Genomic DNA, 18,710 nt, shown 5'->3' with positions numbered 1-18,710 from the left:
GATCATAGCCGAGCGGATTCGCGTCCGATCAAGCGGCCCGGCCGGTCTCGCTCATTAACCGGCGGCTCATTCGTACAGTCGTAGGAAATATGAAATCTCCCCCGACGAAGATGGGATCACGCATAATCTCTATCGATTTATCGGTCTGCCCGTTCCGTTTCACCCTTTCTTCTTCTTAATTTATTTATAAGTAATTTCTGTACCGACTCATTCTCGACCGGACACTCTTTCAATTCGACTTCAAATGCTATACGTTTGCCCTGGTGAGTAAACAGATTTTTTTTTATTTGTGAGTCCGCAACGCCGGGAGTAGAAAACGATGGCCGGCCAGTTCAGTTTATAACATTATTTGTTTCCGTTCTTATTTTTGTTTTTCCGTCGAATTTAATTAACTTAAAGTTGGTGATGAATCGGTACCAAGGCGGACAATTTTGCCTGCAAAATAGTCAACGTTCCAAAGTTTGTCCGTTTATAAAATGCATTTGTTCTTATGAAATTTGTGTTTCAAGGCCGTTTTATTTAGGATAGGCCATACCCGATATTGTAATGGCGGATGACAGTTTTTGACGAAAGGGTTCAGATGATGGGACAGTTTGTTATGGAACTGCTTTTACGTAACAGTGATGACTTCGCAAAAACATTATATCATCAAGTACCACAAAAACTATATCTGGGCTAATAAAAATTTTCTCAAAGGAAGTGGGGACAGAATGTACACGGATATCACAACATAAAAAATGCACTTAGAAGAGTATATAACGTTCACCAAAATTCGAGTGTTTCTATCTCAGAATAATCTCACAACATTCGTGGGCCTGTGGTATTTGCACACGATTAGTGGTGAAGTAAAAGAAACTTATCAATCAGCTTGCGAAAAAGACTTTTAGAAGATGATGAGAATTGGGAAAATACTTTTGGAGATGCCGTGATTTCTCAATCGTTCTTTCAATTGAAAATTTTTTCGCATTTCCTATAAAACGATCTTTTGTTTATAACAAATACTGTGTGGCGCTGGCCCGAGGAGAGAAGGAGAGAGATGAAACAAGAGAGGAATGACTAGGAAGGACTACGCGGGAATTTTGAAGGGTACCGGGTGAAGACAGGACTTTTTTTGGGAGCTGATTATCTGCACTAAATCAGACATCCTTGGCCTAGGATCATACAAGAGGACTCTTTTCAACATCGGAGACCAATATTCAAAAATAGCATTTCCTCGAGGCGAAACAAATTTTCTTCTTAACTTCCCTAATTAGTTCCCTAATTAAAATTAATGTGTAGAGATTATTGACCGTTAATCGATAATTATTCAGATATCGTGAGATGCGGTCTGGTGTGATTAGGTTTCAGAAAAACATTTTCTTTATCGTGCCAACGTTTCGATCTTTATTGAGATCATCTTCAGGGCCTGGGATTTACAAACATTATTAACATTTAACAAATACATTTAGGAAGTGGAAAAGTGAATTTATACAATGCAAAATATATTCTACATTCAATCAAAGTATTTCTACTCACTCAAAGTGTTTGAGTTTTGTGAGTAGAAATACTTTGATTGAATATAGAATATATTTTGCATTGTATAAATTCACTTTTCCACTTCCTAAATGTATTTGTTAAATGTAAACAATGTTTGTAAATTCCAGGCCCTGAAGATGATCTCAATAAAGATAGAAACGTTGGCACGATAAAGAAAATCTTTTTCTGAAACCTACATCACACCAGACCGCATCTCACGATATCTGAATAATTAAAATTAATATAAGAAATTCAAAAGGATACTATTTATAGTGTGTGGAGATTAGTGACCGTTAATTGATAATTATTCAGAAATCGTGAGACCGCATCTCACGATTTCTGAATAACTATTTATAGTATAGCAAGCACGTATGTACATAGTTTTCTGAAATTTGCTCATTGCACAAGTACCTTTGTATATTAGGGTTTTGTTTGTTTGTTTAAAAAAATAACAATTTAAGAATCTTGTCATTATTCTAGAATACATTATATCACCGTTTCAAGTACAAGGAAATTTTTTTAAATTAACATATATAACTCCAGCAAGATATTCCCCTTTTTGGACAGAGGGAAAGATCCAATTAAAAAGAAAAGTTTCGAAGATTTTATTTTAATATATTATCAGCACATCTCATAATATGTTATAACGATTAAGGACAAACGTATAAATATGTGGAGTTAGATTTATAGAAAAAATGTTTCTCACACGGACAACTGTATAAATAAAATCTGTACAAACAAAAAATTTGCAATTCATTATTATTTTTTTCTTTTTTTTTTTAAAGAGGCTTCGCAAAGCAGCTTGGGGGCTGATAGGATCCATTGTTGGAATTAACAGGAGGAAAAAAAAACTATAAAACTAAAAACATGAACAGGGAAGATTAGGGGAAAAGAAATTAGGCATGAAAACTGCAACAAAGACAACAAATACAGACAAAGCAACGTCAATCCCGACAAAAACGTTTCACACGTAAACCTTAAATTAGAATTCAATTGTATAAAAAATAAAAATTTTATTGGGTTGATTTTTTAAAACTAAACTAAACAACAACACTCATAATTGAAATAAGCAATTAACAAATTCTTCAAGGAAAATTTCTATATTTTTATAATGAATCGATGAATTTTTGAGTTTGTCGTAGTTTCAAAATTTGTGAAAAAATAGAGTATTATATTTGAAAAAAAGTGGATCACGCTATTAACGTGCTAACTTCATAAAATTCTAATAGCGCTAGCAGATTGCACATGAAAAATCACATTTGGAACCACACTTAGTTTTACAGTAAAGCAAGCAGCACAAAAATGGCCATGTCGTTTATAAAAATTCACACGGTATATTAAATAATGAATACATATATGTATTTGTAGTATAAAATTTACTTTATTATAAAATTTTAAAGGATAGTCTTGTCTAAAATGCAATCACTTTGACATTTTAATAAAAGCGTGGATGGGACCTCAAGAGACATTAAACTTCGTAAAATGCATACCAAGAATGCTATAAACCTTAATTTAAATGAATTGCTTCAAAATGTTTACAAATACATAAAAATTATAAATTGTTAATCCAGTTTTTGGATTAGAAAAATGTCTTGTTTAAAAAAAAAATTCAAATGCATCAATAATTTTTTGACATAATTATTTTCTGTTTTGCCTTGTCTTATAAAGTCTATACAATTATAAATTTTTAATAGCATATTCTGGACTAGAATGAAATCAATTTGAAATTTAAAAAAAGCATGGATTGAAATCATCGCAAAAGACATTAAAACTCGTAGAATGCGTGCCAAAAAGGCTACAAGGGATTGCACACAATGGGTTTAAAAAATTTGAAAAATTGTTATTTTTTAGCGTTCAAAAATGTATTTTTTAAAATATTCATTTAGCACCTAATTATTTTTGGGCAAATAATTGCATGAAACGGATTATTGAATCGAATAGTTTATTATCCAGGGAAGGGTTTTAGCTACGAAATAAAATTACCTAAAGAAAAAATTCCAATAAACCAAATGTAGGGTTATGAATAATTTTTTTTACGAGCCGTAAATATTTTCTGTTTATATTGTTCTGTTTATATTTTTAAAATTTTAATTTAGCATTTAATTACTTTTTAACATATAATTACATGAAAGGTGTACGTTTGAATCGTCCAGTTTATTGCCCTAGAGGATGGTTTTAGCTACATAATAAAATCAACGAATAAAATTTAAAAAAATTGTATGCTTTCGGTTGTTGCCTTGTTTTATAAAGTCGGTACAATATAAAATTTTACTGGAAATGAAATCAATTTGAAATTAAAAAAAAAGGCATGAATAGAAATCATGCTCAAAGAGACATTAAAGCTCGAAGGATGCGTGCCAAAAATGATACAAACCGTAATAAATGAATTGGGATTGTATACAAAATATTAAAAAAAAAATATTTTTTATTTTAATATAGCAACTAATTATTTTTGAACAAATAATGACAGGAAAGGTATTAATGAATCGTCTAGTTTATTGTCCAGAGAAGGGTTTTAGGTTCAAAATAAAATTAAAAAAAAAAAATCACAAAGTGAATATTTTCGGTTTTTGCCTTGTTTTATAAATTCAAAACAATTTTGAAATTTTAATACGATATTCTTGGCTAGAATGAAATCAATTTGCGTAAATGGATATCCACGTGGATACGCAGAGAGACGGAGCCACGGCGACGGACGGCGGACGTCCGCGTCTTCGTCCACATCCGCGGTTCCTTTCTTCTTTTTCGTCCAGATTTTCGCTCGTGTAGAGCGGCGAATTTCCGGGTTTCGGGCGAGTCGGAACAAAGCGGAAACGGTGCCGGCGAAAAATCCATACGGGCCCAGATCGATCGGCGGTATAATTAAGCGGGACGGACGCGGGGAAATTCGGAGCGGGTGCCAGCGGGAAATCCCGGCCGCCGGTTGACCAGCCTGGCCGACGACTCGACTGCAGTATTGAATGACTACGGATCGTGTTGAATGTGAATTCAACCCCATTGCAGTAGTTGACATCGTCCTTTTTGACAGTCGCCTCTTCAGCTCTTTACCTTTCGTCATGCCAGCCCTCCAAGGATCAACGTTCCGATAGCCGCCCTCCTCCCACACGTTATGAATCTCTTCTCACGCGAGGTACCCATTCGAATACCCATTATTTATCTTCATCCCCCGCCTTATCCCGATCCGATTCCAATTTAATAATAATAGGTGCATTATTACTTTTTTTCTTCTCTGTTTTACAACATTCATATATCGTATTCTTCTTATGCCGTATATTTTCGTCCGTTCTAGCCCTCGGAAGTCCCTAGATGTTCCCTTTTTTCGCGACTCACAAGCCGATAGAAAACTTTTCTAGATATTTTTTTCTCAACAATTCAAACACGATTTGAAATTATTAATGGAATTTAATCTTAAAAAGGTCTTTAAAACTCGCGAGACTGACTCGTGTTTTCAAAACTCAAATGACATTTTAACAGAATGCTCAAACAACCAAAGATCAACGTTTTCTCTTGGTTTCTTTTTAATTTGAAGTTTAGACTATTTGTTTTGCTAAACCAGATAAAACAAATAATGCAATGGGAAGTGTGTAATTAACGAATTTTATGTCAATTCATTGGCACTTAAATTGTTCATCAGCCTCTATGGCTCTAGTTTCTATGGCTGATGACATTTTTCAATATTAATAAGCCTAAAACGGTTTATTTTCCTGTTATAGTTGTATATATTGCTTAAGTAAAACCTGCCATTATCAATCATTCATTCATTTTTTTTTTAATTCTGAGGTGCTTGTAGCATTTTTTAGCATGTAGTTTTGACAACTGAAAGCACTTTTCAAAAAGAATAACCTAGTTTAATTTAATTGTAGTGGGTTAAACATAAAACCCAGAGGAGCTTATATCGTTATTCATGCCATAGTTTTCAAAGCTTTTTTCCTTCAGTAGAACCCAAGATTGTAGACAAACCCTCTCCAAGACTGTTAATGTAGTAGTAGTTTATAGAAATCAACATCTTACTTTTCTGACGTTCGGTGAGCTGATTTGTCGTATTGAGGAGTTGAGTGTTGTTTGGCACCAAAAACCTCTGGAACCCCAAAACACCTCAACCCGACAGTGGGTACTCGATCCCTCTTCGCAACATTTTATTTCGGCATGTACAATGTGTCTGGGCTATGTAACATTGTATGAAATGAAAAACATCCCAAAGTGTGCAAATATGCCTTGCCTTCCTGGAAAGTCAGAGGTTTGTGGACGGTCGCAACGGGCCAGCAATGCCTAGACCTCGAGGGAATGTCTCACTCCCCACCATTTCTAAATAACACTTATTTATTTTGCATAAATAAAAGCTTTATTTATTATAAGTATTTTTTATTTCATTTATTTATTACCAACATTTCTTTATTTATAATTTATTTTATTAATATAAATTAATCTTTCTTTAAAGAACATGACATTTCACCCAATGACTATGTAGATAAGCTATCTATGAGGTGTACAAACATTTTTCAATCTGTAGTTAAAAAAACTCACAAAACTAATAAATAACCTACTAATTAATGTCTTCTGTAATACTATTAGAATTATGCAATGTTTCTATCAGTTTTCGAACCTTAGTCCCACGTGCCATTCCTCTAATAAGTCTGTATACAATGCATTCTGACACTCATGACATTTTTAATAGAAACCTAAAATCATTTGTTTTAATAAACTTGTCTCGCCTTTTGTGAACACTGTCGATAAGTGGCTCTTAAAGGACCTGACTCTTAGAAAAAGGATCTTCCCCACCCGAATATGGATAGGCCATGTGAGGTTGACACAGCTTACTTTTGTAACAAAGTCTGCATATGTGTCCGGCATGTAGGGAAAGGTTGCAATTCCTTGGCCCTGTATAGATAGCGCAGGAATGCCGCCCAGTATTAGAATTGTGCTTGAGACTGCAGCAAGTATCTATGTCCCCTGTTCCGATTTTTAGAGGCAACAGGGTAGTTTTGTTGTATGTACTACCGATAATTTTTTGTATGTTGTGTGTGTTGAGAGTAAATGTATTTATTGACGTGAATGTGTGGTGTGAGTGTTATTGTCTTGTTAGATTAGTAATATCTTAGTAATAAGTAGTATCTTAGTAGTAATAGAGTGAGATGGATGTAAATAGGAAAGAATGTATTATGTAGAATGTAAATTGTGAGTGGGTTTGGATTTATGAACTGTTTGAATTGGGGGCTGAAATGACCTAGCTGTTGATAGCTTCTCTCTATCAGCCCAACCTCAAAGGTCAGATGGATAAGACCAATGTGTGACCCTAAACTGCGCCAACACACGGGGTTATTCTTGAGGCCTGCTGATTTATTCTAAATTACAAAAGCTGGAATTGCTGGTTTGGTCATGAGAAGGGCTAGTGCAGATTTGAGCTTATATAAATCTGAAATTATTTCTAGTAAACTTGGATTCTTTTATTTATTTATTTATTTTGTTAGGTGGTTTTGAAAAAAACAACAAAAAAACTTGTATGTCGGGTTGGAATGCAGGCTTGCTGGATTCGAACCCGAAACTTTTACCTTACAGTGATGAGCTCTGTGTCAACGCCTAAACCGTTGCAGCCACCAACACCCCCAATAACCTTGCTATTATTATGCAAAAGACTTCTTAATTGTAGGTTGTTGAAGAATGTTTTTTCAATATGGGCTACATTAAGTTTATAGAAAGTATGAATGATGGAGTGAGTGTGGAGTTCAATTCTTTTATTAAAAAAAGGATTAATTAAGTTTTTTCTAACGTTTTTCAGCTCATAGATTTCAAAATTTATGACTTTTTTAAAATGAAGAAGTTAAGTTTTCTTGTTGTATATTGATTGAAATAGTTAAAATCTATGGAATTAATGTACTCCCTGCATTATGACCATTTTTATTATAGTAGTATTCATTTTGTTAAGGCCACTGTGAGATAAAAAATTCTTTACTAATGGCAAATATTTAGGTTAAAAGAAACAAGGTATTCCATGGTAGTTGACACAACTGGAATACCTTGTTACTTTTAACTTAAAGTTTTGTTATATTGGTTATAAGAAATGTCTTTTATTTTTTAAAATTAATTAATTTTTTTAATGGGGGAATTTAAAATACGAGGTTTCAGTGATGAGCGCCATGTCAATCATTGCAGCCACTTATTTCAATTTTATAACTGTTTTCTGGCTCATAGTATTAGAAATAGATTTTTTCCCCAAAATGAAGAATCCCCCAGCTTGCTTTGTTGCAATGTATGGTTTGAATAAAACCAGATGCCTTTATTAATATTGTCATTAAATAAATACTGATAGAATTCATGCAGTTTTACCAATTAGATTTTTTTTTTCAAAATAGAAAATGTAGATTTCTTTTATTTCATTTTTTATGGATGCTGACCGAAAATTTATCTGTATGCTATCTACAATTTGAATTATAAGGTGTTCAGGTGATGTTTGGGCTAGTTTTCAGAACTTTTTTTTGCTTTTCAAAATAAATAAGTCCCCCCCCATAGTCACCGGTGACTTTAGTTTCCCTTTCTTCCATTGCTACTTAAAAGATCTATTGTGGAATTGACCCTTCTTTATTTCCACTCCCCAGAAAGTGCAGTACTTTTAAGTAGTTGAACACTTGCTTATTTTTCTGCAGGCATTAGTTTCACCTTTCTGAGAGATGTACTATTTCTAGGCTGATGCTTTGCAATTACATAGAGCATGCTCTTATGTCTTAGCTGTTTCATGGCAGATTCGGAAAAAAAATTTTCCGATTTTTTATAGGTGGATAGCTGGGAGAGGTAAATTTTTGTTTTCATGGATGATATGTCGAGGAACTTCTTTGAATATTTTGCACCTGGTGAATTCATCCAGTTTGTGGTCATTTCTTTCTCCATCCACTTTAAGATGCTGTGGGTTGTGCCAATTTGCAGTTTTGGTCAAAAGGGTGTGACTGATGCTCCTGCTTTTGCTAGTTTGTCAGCCTGTTCGTTGTCTTCAATCTCCTTGGGCCCTAGCCCCCAGATCAGAATGAAATCTGATTTCGTTCCCAGGAGCTGGAGATATAGTTTAGATTTCTAGACCAAAGCTGAAGGAGGAGTCTAATGCTTTCAGTGTTGCTTGGCTATCTGAGAATATGTATTTCTGTGCACATTTTAATCAGTTTTTTAGTATTTCTTGCAAAGAGTTCTACTACATGGATGTTAGCTTGGAAAATTGATGATGTGGAGCTTTTAGGTTTTGCTTGTCAAAATTGGGGCCTTTGACTCCTTCCCTACTTCGTTCAATTTTTTACTCATATGTATAAGGCCCCTTTATCATTTTGAATGGCTTTTATTCTTCCAAACATATAGTATTAATTTTATTTGGAAAGGTCTGTGAAAATTTTCTATTTTATCCTAAGAGTATTTGAGCTTTTGTATGCCATCCTCTAGATGCATGTGCCACTTCCTTGCTTTTGTTCTATATGTCAGGAGAATACAAACCTAGTTATCTTTTAATAATTTAAATTCTAAGCAGCTTTAATGGTTTTCTCATTTTTGCAAAAAAAAAAAAAAATCACACACTTGTGATAGTTTTATTCGGTTAGGACCATGTACACGGAGTGTTTGGCATGATGTTTCAAAAACTAACTTACTAATAAATTACCCATAATATTTTTTCCAGTTATAAATTTATCAATACAGGTCCTGTAATGGAGCAAGTTATTATTATTTTTTTATTGGCTAATAGTTACAAAAAATAAAAAACATCAATTCACATTTCTTAGTTTGTGTTCACCTAGAACAATCTGAATATATAGTAAAACGTAAAGACACAAGTACAAATTGTAGAATTAACCAATTTTTTATTCAAGAAAAAACATCCCAATTAATTCTTCTTGATTTTCATTTTTCAGGTTAATTTTTAATAGACGGAAACATGTTAGAGTGGGCAGTTCAAGGGGTGAACATCTCTGTGCCGAGGAACGGTGGTTTGGAATGTGCCAATTTCCTGTCAATGAAGACAAGGACATTGGAAACCATCTTCGTTCTGTGTCTGTGCGGGCCAACGTTCATGTGGGGCATGCGACGCCTCACACCTCTTAATATTGACTGCCAGGAAAAGAGAGAGCCGACTGGCAAAAGGGTCCTGCTTGTAATGATGTGCCTCATTTGGGGAATTGAAATTGGATACAAATTCTCATCCAGGACTGTGATATTCCTTCTCAACCCTTGTCATATAACTACCGCCTTACAGGTACAAAATCTATTGTATTTGATGTATATTTTTCTAAAAAACTTTCGGCGGTATAATTTTTTTTCTTTCTAATCTAGATATATTTGTTGGTGGCTCGACCTAGTAAAAGAGTTGGGGCTCTTTTCCGATTCCAGATGAATTGTATGAACGGCGCTGTGTTAGCATTAGCATTTCCCGAATTAGATGCATTAAATGTACGTATCATTTTGTATCACGTTATTGAAAAATAACTTCCATTTTGTTAAAGTATAAATCAGCGAACTTGGAGGCAATTTCCTATCCACTATGACAATGTCATGTCCGTTACCTTTATTTCATTTCTTTTTTCTTTCTTTTTTTTTTCTACAAATTAAAATAGTTGCACCATATAATCTATTATTTATTACCATAAACAATGGTGCCTTTGTTATTAAAGCTGCCATTTGAAACCTGGTTGTATTGGATACAACACTCTATGATGATGGTAATACCCTTATATCTCATACAACTTGGAGGTATGTACTATCAAAGTAGGCAGTATGTTGCAATTTGTAAATTTATTTTCATACTCACCAATGCATGCTTTTTTTGGTACTCTTTTTATTATTATTTGAGTGATAGATAGCAGAAGGATTATTGAATTTTGGAAAGGTTTTAATGCTATACATGTCACACATTTTTTTTTTTAATTGTACACTTTGTTTTATTAGTTGTCTTTTGCTTTTTTTTGTGCTTTTAACAACCTTTTTGGTTTGAATTTAATATTTTGTTTTGGGCATTGTAGCACATGGCCACCTATATTTTTTGTTATAATTCGAATGGCAGAACATAGGCCATTTGTAAATTATCTGCATGATTTGGGTTTTAATTAATCACACAACACAATAGTCATGATTGTGATTTAAGGTGATTTTAAAATACAACTCCAGAAACGTACAAGAAATTTGTTCATAAATTATCACCTATCAGCATATTGTATTATTTTTAATTTTTGTATACCAAACACCTTTTGTAATTTGGCAAGTTTGCTCTTCAGTAACAAGAAAGGATTCAATTTTGCTTCATTGGTTATACAATTTTTAGTTATATACAGTTCTTGCTGGGGTAATAATACCGACTATTAAAAACCTTGTAATCACACCACAAGTAGCCGGATGGCGTTACCTTCAAATTAATGTTTAAGAAAACTATAATGTACGAGATACATTGTATTAATATGTTATAATATATTACGATTAATTAAGGTTTTTAGTTGAGATAAAAAAGTCAATGGCACGAGCGGGATTCGAACCCACAACCTTCGGCTAGATACGCCGCTGCTCTACCACTTGAGCTATTGTGACCTCGATCCACTCAGACACCAACTTCCTATCTCAACCCCACCTTTTTGAGTTTTCCCTCCTTTTTGCCATTTTTCAAATGTCGTGTAATCGGATTGGATTCTCGACGACAAAAGAAATGGCCACGAAGAGCTTTAGTGAAATATACTTCATTTTAAATCATTAAATTCACTAATTTCGTGGTCTGCTTAACCAATTAATATAATTGACTTTTTTATCTCAACTAAAAACCTTAATTAATCGTAATATATTAATTGGTCAAGCGGACCACGAAATTAGTGAAGTTATAATATATTTTTAAAGAAAATGCGTTAGATGTTTGTAGTTCCAAGAAAATTATTATTATTTATTTTTATTGCTGGATATATTTCACAGAAGGAGAATACAAAAAGATAACAGAAAAAAGTACAATAAAAGTTCTCAGTGATACAAGTAATAATAAAAATGAATGTTAAACTAGGACTCCTTGGTTAGTGAGAGAAACATAGCACTTCGGTCCGACTATTCAGAATGTTTTCTCGCTGAAGTAAATAATACATTTTTAGCTGACCTAGACAATCTGTGTGGAAGAGCTTATCTCATATTTAAGGATGGGTCAATAAAGAATGGTGGTAGGCTGTGCAATGTATGACCCTCAATTAAAATTTGGGAAAAATTCAAACTCCCCTCAAAAATGACCACTCAGCAAAACTAGTAGCTATTCTAAAAGTGTTCCAATACTTTTCGAGTACTAAACTCAATAGCAGAAAAGTTGTACTCCTGAAGCAAGCTGGAAAGTATTAGAAACTTCGGCCCAAAGTCAGGCAGCAACTATATTGTATGACAAATTGAGCACAATTGAGAGGTTTTATCACAAGAGAAAGGTACAATGACTTTTTTCTGTTGGGTTAGAGGACATTCAGGAATAAAAAATAAAGAAATAGACTTGCACAAAAGAGGGAACTCTGAACTTCCTATCCCCCTTGTAAAATACCTGGACATACACCATGGAGGAATTGGCAGAAAGATTGGGAAGAGATGAAATCAGGAGCTTTCTTTCAGCCAGTGAAACCCCACATCTCAAAAATTCGTAGGTTCCGCAGCACAATCTTGACAAAAAATGAATACACTATAATCTACAGGCTAAAATGTAATCACAGATTTTTCTACATTACATTGAGTTAGGGAAACCCTAACTATTCTTGACATGTCAAGGCCGTGAGGTCTTGGAGCATATGATAATGCGCTGCAATAAATATTGTTCTAACAGAACAATAATTTTTTAATGACCACATAGAACTTGAGATGTAGAGAAGCCATCGAATTACAAATCATTGATAGATAGATAGATAGATAACATGCTTTATTTACATTAAAGAGAAGCATTACATAATATACAATATTAAAAGCATTTTACAGCATGGATGCTTATCCGTCTGCCGGAAGTTGGCTGTTCTTTTTCAGGCGAATGAAAAATAAAAAATAAAATAAACTGTATAATAATGGTAATAATAGAAAACTATAAGTAAAAACTAAATTATAAAAACTAGCTGATTTTAGATACAAGTTAAACAATTATGACTCGGTATTATAATCGTACCTATATTGCCAGGCATGACGTGCATAGTGTGCTAGACATTTCGACCTCTCCATATCCACGATATTTAACAGATCAAGCAGCTGAGACCTGGAAAGCGATTTATAGCCTAGATACAGGATACGGAGTTCAGACAGTATGGGACACTGGGCAACAAAATGAAAGATATCTTCCCTAACTCTTAGGTTACAGAGCGTGCACAAGAAATTTCCGTCGTCTTCCTTCCATGGCACAGAATTGAGGAACACTTGCTCGCATCTGAGTTTAAGAAGCCATCGAAGAGTCGGAAGTTTTATAGACCCACTAGCTTGCACATTTAGGTTAAAGGTTTCCTTAGAGTGGTCTAGGGCCTTAAAGAGAAGACACCTGTTGGAGACCTGAGCCCGATGCTCACAACTCACACGATGTGGATCACATAGTCTGCACAAAAGTTTCATGGTATAATTGGGCCAACCCGAGAGGTTTTCTAAACAAAAAGAAAAATCGCAACCATATTGAGAAGCTAAAGTATTCCATTGCCGAAACCAGAACCATTAGATTTAATAACCTCGAGAGCAGTAATTTTGGAGATTCGGGCAACAGGGCCCTTAAGTACCCTAAAACAAATGAAAAATGCAGGAAAAGCGTAAATAGGAAAATTTTATTTGCCGTCTCTATATAAAGTATATAGTTTGATGATATATTACAAATCATTGTTGGCTGTGAATAATATTCATAAACCCCTCCTGTAATATATGCATGACAATTTAAAAAAAAAAACTTACAAATAAAATTAAAAGCAAAAATATTGTATACTTTTGAAATGTTAATTGTAGGGAGCCTCGGCTAATCTCGTCCTAGGTCAGGGCTACTATAATAGAGTTTTTGCTAATTGGTAATAACAAAGACCTCACCCAAATGTCAGCCTTTTTCTTACATTACCTTTCAACAAAGGAAAAAGAGGGCACCAACTAATGAATGATAGCAACGAGACGTCCACTATATAGCTAGCAAGAAGTCCAACCTAGTTTGCCAGGCATATTTAGGTTGATCATCCTTTACGACTCTGCCCACCGATCCACTCTCATTTTTCTTGGCACAGTTTTATTTCAAAACCTTGTGTAGTACTTTACTGGTGTTATAAAAAAAGTTTCTATTTCACTTATTATTTGAAATTCAGCAGTTGCCATTGTTTAAAAGCTAGTGACAGAGAATTTCAACAAGAGAGAATGTACAAATGCAAACAAAATCTACCTGATTTTATTGTAATTATTTTTTAAAAAGTTTCTGTCATGCAGTAAAGCTTAACCTCCAACTACCTGTTGGGTGTTGCATACGAAGGGTCAAACCACATACCAGACATTTTTCATACTAGTACCAATTAAGAAGCCATGAGCTATGCTGGGATTCAAACCCAGAACAGCTATCATGGCAAATTCTCTAACCACTTGGTCTCCACAATTCCCTTTTAAGGCCTTATGTTAATGCGTATTAGCCAGAATATGATGGAGTATTTTTTTGGGAGGGATAAAGGTCAAAAAGTTCAGGGACTTTAAGAATCAAACCCATGGCCACACTGGGTCTATGAGCCGAGATTCTAATGCACTATTCGCTAACCTCTCTGCAACCGCAGTCCCCCATCTACCTTATTTAATAGTACATTTTTGTGGTGAACTGTAAAATAACTAACATTCATTTTTTTGTCGAAGGCCTTTAATTAAAATGAATAAGCTTGTATTGCAAACTAATTAACAAGAAATAGTCTCTTACCTTAGCTTTTTAAAATAACGTAGACAGTTTAAAATTTAATTAATTCTAACCATTAGAAAGGTGTAGTGTTGTTCATGAAAATTAAAATGAATACATTATATCAGTCTAAATTAAAAATTTAAAAGAGAGCTATTAGACAATTTAAAAGTTAACTTCACTGCCCCAGCAAGATAAAGCATTTAAAGAAACACATTAACAAAGAATAATCAATGACACACTCAAATATGACAAAAACAGTATTAAAAAAAAAGGTTGGTAGTATTTAAAATTATTGTTGTAAGTTTTTTTTAACAGATTATTTATTGGTTTTTTTTAGAAGAGGTAATCTAAATTATTTATTAATTTTGCTCGCAATAAAAATAACATGGCATTAAGTAAAGCAATATAGGAAGAACATGTTGACAATTTTGCATGTTTTGATTCATTTGTATTAGTATTTCATTTATTTGTCCTTCTTATTTTTATTTATTTATGTATTATTTCAAATTCTACTGTTTCTTTTTTTAATGTTTTATAATCCATGTTCCTCAGTTTTATTCACTTTTTTGTATTGCTTTACATCCCTCACTTTAGTCCAGTTTGGTTCTGAAACATAAATAACTTCCAGCAAACTTTGGTCTTTTGTTCTAGGTGTCTATGAAGTTGAAAAGTTGAATGATTTTTCATGGAGTCTGGTTTCATATTGCATTCTTGTTTTCTACCATTTTATCATCCTACAAGGAATTGGTCTTGTAAGTAGGCAAACCATTTACCAAAAAAAAAAAAAAAGTGAAAAAAATATTTGAAATCAAGTTACTACTTAATTTGCAAATTCAATGAAGACACTGTAATTTTCCAAAATATTTTAAGAATTTTAGTTTTGTTAAAAGTAATTCTTTCTTTGCATTACGAATAATAAATAAAGGATAAGTTTAAATTATGAGAAATAATCAATAATTTGCATTACTTAATTTAATAATTTAACAAAAAGGGTGTTTTATATTAGGGCAACTTCTGTGAATCTGTGACAGGAGGAAGTTCTTGAGTTATTACATTATGTCATTAACCTTTAGAACTATAATTTTCCACTACACTAAGCAGATGGCCCTAATGTGATCCAAGATAAAAACTATTTAAAGCTATTGAAGGGCAATCCGATTTAAATATCACTATTTTTAATGATTATTGTTTTTTTACACTGAAAAATTTTAAAAAATTAACCAAATGATTAATTTTTATTTTGATTTACAGCCAACTCAGGTGAATCTGAATCATATGCTATGCCCGGCTATCCGTGATCCTTTTGATGGCCCCTGGTACAGGCCGATAGCGACGACACATCAGGCATTCCTTTGCCCAATGCTAAGCAAGTTTTTCGCATTCGTTGGGCATAAACTGTCAACACCGCCAAGAAAGAAATATCACTGATAAATTTAGTTATCGAATCGGTTGTTTGTTTACAAGTTTGGGTTCGAAACCCCCTTTCTCTATCTTGCTCATTTCAGCTTAAGCTTATTTTGGACATGATGTTTTGGGTAATTTTGAAATGTACTAAGTGCTCATATTTATTTATTTGGTTGTAAATTTGAACATATCAGATCTTAATGTGATTTATTTCAAAGATTTAGGGTTTCATGTGTAATAGATCTGGTGTTTCGTGTAGTCGGAAGTTTTAAATCATTAACTTCTGTGACAGATGCTAATTTAAACATTTCAGTTTTTTCTAATCTAGCCTTGCTTTTGCATAAGTTCTGAATAGACCAGTTGGCTTGATTAAATCTGAGTTCCTACTTGCTGACCAAAAAGCTATAACAAAGTAAAAGCAGTTTTAAAACCCTTTTTCTACTTGGAGAAAGAAGTTCGAATAACATTTAATTGAAATTTTTAAATTTTGAGACCAATGGCATTTAGCTTCAACACTTTCTAGCTTGAAAACATTTACATCTTACTGGAAATACTCGAAGCTTAAACTACATTTATTAACAAAAGTCGGTAGGTTCAAATTTTCGTTTAAATTAAAATGTGACAATAAAGTTATCATTTCAATAAATATTTTATGTAGAATTTCTACATCAAACAAATTTATTATCTATTTTTTTAATATCATTAGGTTAAAGAGAGAATAAGGGAAGTAAATCATAAAAAGGAAAATTGTAAGTTACTTTTCCTTCTATCATAATATAACAATGTCTTTTATTTAAAAAAATAAATAAAAAGGCATTAATTATGTTATTGGTATATTTTTTCTCCATTTTTACAGAGTACAATAAACCTTCTTTACTTATGAAATCTATGGAAAAAGTAAATTTAAAATTTGAAACACTTGTAGAAATCACTTTAAATTGTTTACAATAATAATTAGCCTGTGCAGTAATATTGTGAATTAGATTGTTTTTTAAAGTCACAGCCAAGTCTTGTATGTTATCAAAAACTTCACAGGCCAAAAGTGCCAAGATAAAAGTTATGCAAGTAACTTAGTAACGTAGGTTAGTCATTATTGTGAGCCATTAGGAAGATTTATAAAGTTTTCTGCTACGGCAAAGTAAAAGTATTAAAAATTTAAAAGTTGGATTTTCAGTGAGTTATCTGCTGTGCAATTTTTTTTATAAACAAATTATTTTCTCCTTTTGAAGGAAGTAAAATGCCTGTTTTTTCTTTTTTAAATCTACTAAAGACAATTTAGCCCGAAAAGTACAAAATGTTATTTTTTATATTCAGTAGTAGTATTTTTTTATTATTCAGATCACAAATTTCTTGGGCGAAATTGAAAATCCAACTTCAAAAATTTTTGTGCACACTTTTACAAAACTGTGATTATTGCTGTGGTTCTTAAGATTAATATTGTTTGATGACTTTTCAGTATCTATTTTTTTTTAAATTTCATCAATTGTAATGGTATTGATAATCACTTTTCATACCAATATTAGATTTTACATATATTACAATATTGGTAAAATAAGGACCACATACGTTTTTTTAATTCTTTATGCAGTTAAATAATATTTAGCTAAGATAATTATTTTTTATACTTTGTCATTTGACAAGAAAAATCATTTGGATATTAAAATGAGGATCAAAATTTATGGAAGCTACATTTTTGTCTCACTTTCTTAAAATTTCTTAAAAAGAGGCAAATTCATTTTGACTAATCTGAGTTAACAAGATAATTTATCATTCGATTAAACAGGTCAAAAGCTGTCTGGAGGCTGTTTCAGGGTTGATCTCTAGGACGATGTCTAATATCTAATTTGATATTTTTGATGCTGAATTAAACTGTACTTAACCACTTAAACCCTACATTGGACATTATTTTTGTTCAAAAGGCTGACAGTTGTCTGGAGGTCAGGTTTCTTAGCACGTTGACTGCGTCCTATGCTTGTCCATAGCTGAACCCAGTTTATCTCGTAAATAGCTCTCTGGTACATAAAAATAATGTAAATGATTCTTTTATATTACATTTTTTTTGCTTTACTTTGATGTATATGGCCAGTGTCCCGTGTTGCCAGCGACACCACCCACCCAACCTGTGCGAGCTGACCAAAGCCATCCTTGGGAAGAGGGCTAGAGTGCCTCCCTTTAGACTTATTTTTGACATTTGGGAACTCACTCTCTCTTACGGGTGCATTGAGAGGATATAGATAAAAACCACTTAAATCGCTTTAAGCACTGCGTTGGCAGCAGGCCTCCTGGACATTGATTATTGTTTGAATAGTCTCGATCTATATATCTACTCTGCTATCTTGCAAGAAATCAAAAATGAGTCAACACCATTGCCTGATGCTAACAAGGTTTCATAACTAAAAGGCTTAATCACTTCCCTCTGCTGGAAGATCCATTTTAAAAGGTTCTCTCTTTCTGTCTCGTATTCAGGACAGAAAAAGACAATATGCTTCATGTTTTCTGGCTCATTACATTTATTTAAATATTATAAATTGTAAAAGCAACAGTTGCGTCCGTCGCAGTGCTAAGTAAATGAAGTAGGCAACCCGCAGAACGCTTGTTCAATTTGTGTGTGTAGTTTGATAAAAGTTGTTTCTATTTTCTACAATAATTTTTCCTTTATTTTATGTAATTGTACAAAATAGATAAATAATTATTTAAAATAACAAAACACATACACAGAAAAACAGATTTGCTTACATGGTTGTCACAGAATAATTTAAAAAAATCACTTTCAGTTGAAATTCGACTGGTGACACTTGTGCCCTTTCTAAGGTGGCCCTAGGAATTTTGAATAGAATTGGGTAGCAGATGTAGTTGAGGGAGATCTTAAAAAGTATAAACGGGTTGATGCAGACCCTGCGTCAATCGCACCCAGAAGGACAGTTGGTAAGGCACACATGTTGTG

At 33.1% G+C, this 18,710-nt stretch overlaps 1 protein-coding gene across 2 annotated transcripts; it reads left to right on the top strand.

The window, feature by feature from the left end:
* Positions 1-65: 65 nt before the first annotated feature.
* Positions 66-17,267, top strand: LOC106672425 (transmembrane protein 164). Of its 2 annotated transcripts, none has more exons than XM_024228887.1 (6): positions 66-263; positions 9,399-9,739; positions 9,817-9,933; positions 10,155-10,233; positions 15,014-15,114; positions 15,614-17,267. In XM_024228887.1, the coding sequence occupies exons 2-6, from the start codon at positions 9,422-9,424 to the stop codon at positions 15,788-15,790; spliced, it is 792 nt and encodes a 263-aa protein (XP_024084655.1). In that variant the 5' UTR covers positions 66-263; positions 9,399-9,421; the 3' UTR covers positions 15,791-17,267. The 2 variants fall into 2 exon arrangements, with proteins under 2 accessions (XP_024084655.1, XP_014259326.2); XM_014403840.2 differs by lacking the exon at positions 66-263 and adding an exon at positions 4,147-4,645.
* Positions 17,268-18,710: the final 1,443 nt, after the last annotated feature.

This window comes from Cimex lectularius, unplaced genomic scaffold (assembly GCF_000648675.2).
Source record: "Cimex lectularius strain Harlan isolate CLEC.00 unplaced genomic scaffold, Clec_2.1 scaffold335, whole genome shotgun sequence".
Classification (NCBI taxonomy): Eukaryota; Metazoa; Arthropoda; class Insecta; order Hemiptera; family Cimicidae; genus Cimex; species Cimex lectularius.
Note: the sequence above shows the minus strand (reverse complement) of the source record. Positions and strands in the feature narration are given on the sequence as shown.

Bases quoted from the DNA above. Each gene is read 5' to 3' on its own strand.
- LOC106672425 (XM_024228887.1), top strand. From the start codon at position 9,422: ATGTTAGAGTGGGCAGTTCAAGGGGTGAACATCTCTGTGCCGAGGAAC. The intron at 9,934-10,154 runs GTACGTATCATT...TTGTTATTAAAG, and splicing joins CCGAATTAGATGCATTAAAT to CTGCCATTTGAAACCTGGTT. The intron at 10,234-15,013 runs GTATGTACTATC...CTTTTGTTCTAG, and splicing joins ATATCTCATACAACTTGGAG to GTGTCTATGAAGTTGAAAAG.